Source organism: Castanea sativa, chromosome 5, assembly GCF_040712315.1.
Source record: "Castanea sativa cultivar Marrone di Chiusa Pesio chromosome 5, ASM4071231v1".
Lineage (NCBI taxonomy): Eukaryota > Viridiplantae > Streptophyta > Magnoliopsida > Fagales > Fagaceae > Castanea > Castanea sativa.
In genome coordinates, this window is record NC_134017.1 from 2,014,268 (window position 1) to 2,021,472 (window position 7,205).

General features: G+C 34.5%; 2 protein-coding genes across 2 annotated transcripts; both read right to left on the reverse strand.

The window, feature by feature from the left end:
• Positions 1-2,365: 2,365 nt before the first annotated feature.
• LOC142633452 (uncharacterized) lies at positions 2,366-5,039 on the reverse strand. The gene is made up of 4 exons (XM_075807693.1): positions 3,310-5,039; positions 3,124-3,211; positions 2,670-3,027; positions 2,366-2,577 (listed from the first exon to the last, which is right to left on the reverse strand). Exons 1-4 carry the CDS (start codon positions 5,037-5,039, stop codon positions 2,366-2,368), a joined length of 2,388 nt encoding a protein of 795 aa, XP_075663808.1.
• Positions 5,040-5,876, reverse strand: LOC142633454 (uncharacterized). The gene has a single exon (XM_075807695.1). The coding sequence runs from the start codon at positions 5,874-5,876 to the stop codon at positions 5,040-5,042; it is 837 nt and encodes a 278-aa protein (XP_075663810.1).
• Positions 5,877-7,205: the final 1,329 nt, after the last annotated feature.

Here is a 7,205-nt window from a genome sequence, read left to right on the forward strand (position 1 = left end):
ATATAACAACTCAGTGTAAACAACTCAACAAGTCAATCCAAATTTATCCAATAGTACTAAAATAGTCACTAGCTTGAGTTAATCTTCATACCTTAGTGATCACTACTAGATTGGCCTGATTGCGAGGTGATATAACTGAACATCCGCATCATCATATTGTCATAATGTGCTCTTTGTTCAGCCATTTGACTAGCTTGTTGTTCCTCAAAATGTCTTCTTTGTTCTACCATTTGAATAGCTTGTTGTTCGAGCATGCTTTTGAAGTGCTTTACTTCTCCTTTCAACTCTGCATCAGCTTCTATTCGTTTGTGTTTAGATTCTAAGCGTTTTTGTTTAGATTCTTGGAGTCGCTTCTCAAGATCATACATTCTAGATGAGGAGGAACCCCATAACATGGTAGGAGTGACTCCAGCCCTATAGCCACGAACTCGTCCATGACGCTCAGGTCCAAACACCTCCACAAACATTTGATCTTGAGATATTTGCAATGCCCCCTTATTCACTTGAGTAGTAAGATTCCTCAATGCCACCTAAAAAGAAAAGTAACTTGCAACAAAACCACATAAAAATATACTATCTATATTAATATAATTAGAAGATTTCATACCAATGCATCTTGTGTTGATTCATTTACTGCTTGCCCATTAGCTTGCACATGGGTGATGTCAAATAATTCAATTCTATTAGGGCTATGACCTGTCTTCTCTTTCTACCATTTGAAAAAACAAATAGAAAGTATATAGTAATTAAGTATTGAAGATGAATAATGCAATTACTCAGCAAAATAAAGTCAAATAACAACAAATAGAAAGCATTCACAAAACTAAGAAACAAATGCAAACAAGAATCAGAATATTGGACATGTTTTGTTGAACTGCATTAGAGCAAAACTATATAGAGTAGAGCACAATATTGTGAGTTTGCTTCTAGACAGACAAACAGTAGTTAAATATCTCCATTGGTATTTTTGAATGAAATTTCTTTATTTATAAGGGGATTTGAGGATTCTTTGCAATGTGAAATATACCTACAATTTGGTTATTGGAAATAATGAAGATATACAAATGCTTGAATGTACATGATGTCATAAACTGCATAATCATTTTTCTTTTCATAATATCATGGAGATCACTGCTTCTACATATGTAAAAACTAAATATAACTATATAAAAATGGCTTTGCTAACTAATGAAAGTAACAACAATCACACCCCATATATGAAACTAACAATTATATTTTGAATTGTGGATAGTAAGCATTTTGCTTAGATATACCTCTTCCACTCTACGTTGTTGGAAACTTTTTGAACCAGAAGTGTGAATAATATCGTTTTTGTCCCGATTTTCCTTGTTTTTCAAACACAAGTCCTACATTTAAGAATGATAAGTCAGTCCCATAAACCAACAAATCCACAAGACAATAGTTAAGAATAAATTTGATAAAAAATTCTTTGTAATGGTACCATATAATCTTTCTGGCTCCACAAATCCACGAGACAATTCCAATCATCCTTCTCGAGTCCGGGTGGAACATTTGCTCGTGCCTCTTCTATTGCTTCACCATATGGCTTAAACCACTTTTTTTTAGGAAGTCACGATAATTTGAGTAAGAGCTACCCATTTGTCGCCAAACCTCTTGTTCTCGACCCTCAACTTTGAAATACTCCTACAATAGAATTAAACATAAATACACAAATAAAAAAAATCATAGAAGCTGCTACTAGATTTTATTATACTACTTACCAATATTTTATCAAAAAGCTTCCTATTGTTGATGTATGGTACTTTTTTCCAATCTGTGAACTTTAGAGGTACATTTTGTTGTGCCCTAACAAGTGTTGTACATTCATTTATTAAATCACGAGAATAAGGCCCTACAGTCTTCCATTCAACCAACCAATCTCATATCTTTCCCCTCCCTTGAACTCTTTGGCCAGTTTAAGATTCCAAGTAGGCCCACGCCCTTTCTTCTTCCCTATGGGGAGAAAAATAAAAATAAAGATCACCTCAACTTAGTAGAATAGTATCTTCAATACAGTATTAAAAAACTTGAAAGCATAATTTAAAACTTACCTTGATGAGTCAGATTATTTCTACTTCCATTAGCACCACTTGTGCCAACTCCTCCTTTGCTACCTTCGTTTGCCATTAATAGAATCCCCTTACTTTGATCAATCCAATATATGTTAGCACTATTTATCATATGCATATTTAATTAGTTTAGTCAATACACGCATATTACCATATAAATGAAACATATACGTAAATACACGATATAAAACAAATGAACATGTAACTATCTAGATAAGTCAAGAACATAACTTTCAAGTAAATAAATTACAATCATTTTGAAATGTTTAATCTCATTAATTCATATCAACATCATCCATATCCACAAGTCTGCTAGGTATGTCCACCCTATCTAATGAAATAATAGCATCATCTTGATCATCAGTACTTGTGAAACCCATTTGATGCCCATGTGAATCATTCTGTTGGTATGGCTCTTGATCATCATCTTCTTCATCATCATTATTTTCCTCCTTTGGAGATGGCATATTGTAATAATTTCGAGGTTCTGTTTTTATAACAAAATGCCACTGAGGATCCTTATGCTTTTCACATAAAATACTTGCTTGGCTTGGCATGCTAACACGAAAGGTTCATTACTCTTTAATGAACGTGTTACATTCACAAGAGTTCGGCCATACTTGTCAACCATAATTCCTCTACCACAATGGTCAACATCCCTCCATTCACATTTAAACATTGCAATCTTATTGCCTCCCATGTAGTGTAACTCAATGATATCAATTAAAACACCATAATAATCACGATTGCCCGTACTTGCATCTCCTTTTACCAAGACTCCATAACTTTGAGTTCTTCTGCTACAATCGACTTCATTTTTTCGAAATCTAAAACCATTGACAATATACCCATTATAACATACAGCTTTTTCTAATGCTCCACGAGCCAAATCAAAGAGTTGCTTGCTCACTTTCCTTTCATCATATAATTGAGTAATCTATTCAAAACAAGTTCAAAATCAATACATCATTATAATTGACTCAAATTAAGCATATAGAACAATTATAATAATTTCCATATAGATAGAACTTACGTGACTTTCAAACCACTCTTGAAACTGTTTTTTATGTCGATTCTCTACATTCTTAACACTTGCTTGTTGAATCATGTACTTGTGCTCCCTAGATAACAAAAGATGCAATTACATTGTAAACAACTTAGAAGTTTAAGAAGAAAGTGAACTCTATGAGAAATTAATATTAACTAAATTTCAACTTACTCAATATATAGGAGCACTTCATCGCAGTTTTTCAAGACATATAAATGTGCTTGCATCCACTCTTCTTGACTAAGTTGACGTGAGACATATCCCCTACCTAAAGCACGACCACTTGGAGAAAAAATGGGCAATCCTTCATATGGCTGTAAACGATCTCCATTCCAATTTCGTTCAACTTGATTAAATCGAGTCTCAATACCATGAAAGTATCTTGAGCAAAATGTCAAGCATTCATCTATCAAATACCCTTCTGCAATAGAACCCTTTGGATAGGCAGGATTACGAACATAATTCTTTAGTATTTGCAAGTATCTTTCTATCGGGTACATCCACCTATATTGGACAGGTCCAGCAATCATAGCTTCACCAGCTAGGTGAATAGGAAAATACATCATAACATCAAAAAATGATGGAGGGAATATCATTTCCAACTGACAAAGTGCTATTGAAATTTGAGATTCCATTTTCTCCAAGTCATCCACACTTAGCACCTTTGAACAAAGTGCTTTAAAGAAATTACTCAGCACAATTAGTGGTTTAGACACTTTTGTAGACACTTCTTCTGGCAGCAATCCATCAATTGCTAAAGGAAGTAAGGTCTCTAATAAGATATGGCAATCATGGATCTTAAGTCCAGATATCTTCCGGTCTTTTAGATTCACACATCTAGCAATGTTTAAGGAATAACCATCAGGAAACTTTACCTCCTTTAAGAATCCATAAAAATCTCTTTGCTCGTCGACAGATAAAGTATAACATGTAGATGGAAGCTTTAAATATTCCCCACACGATATTGGATGTAGTTCCTCCCTAATGCCCATGGCTTTTAGATCAAGACAAGAATTCAAGTTATCTTTTGTTTTTTTCTTAGTACTCATCAATGTCCCGATTATACTATCACACACATTCTTCTCAATGTGCTTAACATCTAAATTATTTCTCAATAATAAGGTTCTCCAATATGGTAATTTGAAAAATATACTCTTCTTCAACCAATTATCTTTTTCATTTAACTCATCATGTTTTCTCTTCTTCGCACCGTTCCTAAATATCAAGAATTCAAGATCACATAATTGACTAAGCACATCATCTCCAGATAGTTGTTTAGGGGATAAACCAATCTCTTTCTTTCCATCAAATTTCTTAGATTCCAATCTCCATCTATGCTTGATTGGCAAGAAGCGTCGATGCCCCATGAAACAAAACTTTCTTCCATTTTGCAAATAGGAAGAACTTGTTTCATTATGACAAGAAGGACATGCCAAAACACCCATTGTATTCCAACCAGAAAGAATCCTATATGCTGGGAAGTCATTAATTGTCCATAAAACTGCTGCACGCATATTGAAATTTTGATTTCTAGAGGAGTCAAAAGTAGTAACACCAACTTCCCATAATTTGTTCAGCTCATCAATTAATGGTTGCAAATAAATATCAATTTTAATTCCCGGACCTTTCGGTCCTGGAATGAGCAATGCTAGCATAAAATAAGATTGCTTCATACACATCCACGGTGGTAAATTATACGAAACAAGGACAATGGGCCATGTGCTATGAGTGGTGCTCATGTTTCCATATGGATTAAACCCATCACTTGCTAAACCCAACCTAACATTGCGCTTCTCAGAAGAAAATGACTCGTGTATCTCATCAAAATTTTTCCATGCCTTAGAGTCAGCTGGATGTCTTAATAGACCATCATCAACACGCTTATCATGATGCCAAGTCATCTAGGAGGCTGTCTTTTTTGACAAGAAAAATCTCTTGAGCCTTGGTGTTATTGGGAAATAACGCAATACCTTGTGAGGGACTTTTTTACCCCTTACGCTCCCTTCACTTGATTTCCATCTTGAGAGGCCACAAACTTGACACTCACTTCTGTTGGAATTTTCCTTCCAATACAACATACAATTACTTTCACAAGCATCTATCTTCACATAATCAAGACCCAAATCCCGAATCATCTTCTTTGCCTCATATAATGAATTTGGCAACTCTACAATAACTTTAGAAAGCGCATCATTCAACAATTGAAGCAATAGAGTAAACGATTTGTTTGTCCAACCACTAAGGCATTTAATATGAAGTAACTTCACAATGAAAGACAGTTTTGTATATTTGCAATCTTGAAAAAGTTTTTGCTCGTTATCCCCTAGTTTTAGAAAAAAGTTAGCTGCATCATCATTAGGCTCTTCAGGAGTACCATCGCCACTCGAATCTCTAACTACATTACTGGCTGCATTAAAGGCTGCACAATAATCTTCTACCATCTCATTCAAGCCATCCTCATCTGACTCATCATCACTATCTAAACTATCACATGTTTGAAAATGTCTCTCCTCACCATGTCTAAACCAACGAGTATAACTTGGGAGAATACCAATAGTAAGCAAATTAGCCTCAACATCATCTCTGGTCTTTGCAAAGTAGTTATAGCATTTTTTACACGGACAATAAATTTTATCCCCCATTGTTGTATGCTCAAATGCAAAATCAAGGAAGTCTTTAATTCCTTGTCTATACTCGGGAAGAGCTCTATTCCTGAGCTTTACCCAATTCCGTTCCATCTAAAGTTGAATTAAAAGTTTTTTAAAATCTTCAATGAGGGACACACCTTAAGTTGTCCTCAACCGGAAAAGAGTACTAAATCCAATGGAAAAGCCTGCATAAAAGAATATTTCAATGTAGAGTTTGAGACATTATATAATACAATAGATAAAATATTTCAATGTAGAGTTTGTGAAAAAATTATTTGGTCATTTTAGAAAGTATATTTATTTATTTAACTTTTCAAGAAGTGACTTGCTTTATCCTTACTAAAAACCTGAGTTAAACTATGGTGTTTCATATCTTGGCATTAAAAGCTTGTAGCTTCATTGTCAACTAGAGGAGGCATCCAATTCATATTCATTTGTATAAACAAAATGTCCTCACTATAAATGAAGCAAGGTGCAAGTGACTGTTTCTACGATTTTGAAATAAAAAAGGTCATAATTTCAGTTGTGTGTTACAAAAGAGAATTTGTAAAATCATATCCCAAAAGGCATATGGGATACTATGGAACGACTCTAATGTGGCTCCTACTCAGATGAAAGTTTATTATAATGGTAGACCCTTAAGGTGATCAAATGAGGAATAAATGTAGATCATATATTGACATAACAAACACTAGCTGACTATTGATGACAAGATAACAAGAAGACACACATTACAAGCTGATTCACCATTAGGAATGTGTTGCATAAGTTTGCAACTGATGAACACAATGTATGGATGTGAGTAGCCTATTTCACAAGGTAGTTCACCATTTTTGGATTGGGCGTCAATTTCAATCTCTCTCTGCTCTGGATTTTGTTACTTTATAGTGATTACTGAATGGTTTTGTTTGTGAAAGTGAATGGAGATCTGGGCTTTTATTTTGATGGGCAGCACATGAATAGAGCACTTTGGATTGGGCTTTTACTTTCATTCTAGAGCCTAGCCCATGAATACAACTTGGGGTTTGTAAAGTTGATAATTATTTTTTGTTCACTTTCGAATTCCTAAAACAGCGATGTTACTTAAGAAAAATATGGCAGAGAGAAATATGGCAGGCAGGCTGGGGGGTGTGTGCATTTCTTTGGCTTTTCGTTCCTAAAGTTTGTAAGTTTGAGGCCACATTGTATAGGCTGGTTACAACCAGAAAGCCCCAATTACACAAGCAAAGAACTCACTAAACAGAAAAGGCAACATTCCAGATTCCACATGAAAAGCAAGATGTCATAAGTACTACTACAACTTTGAAACACCTTTTTGTAGATGCAATTTTCAGAAAAGCCGGATAATCCCCAAACAAAAATTTGTTAAGAGGATAAAAATAAATTATAAAAAAGAGATCAAATATATTGACTAACAGC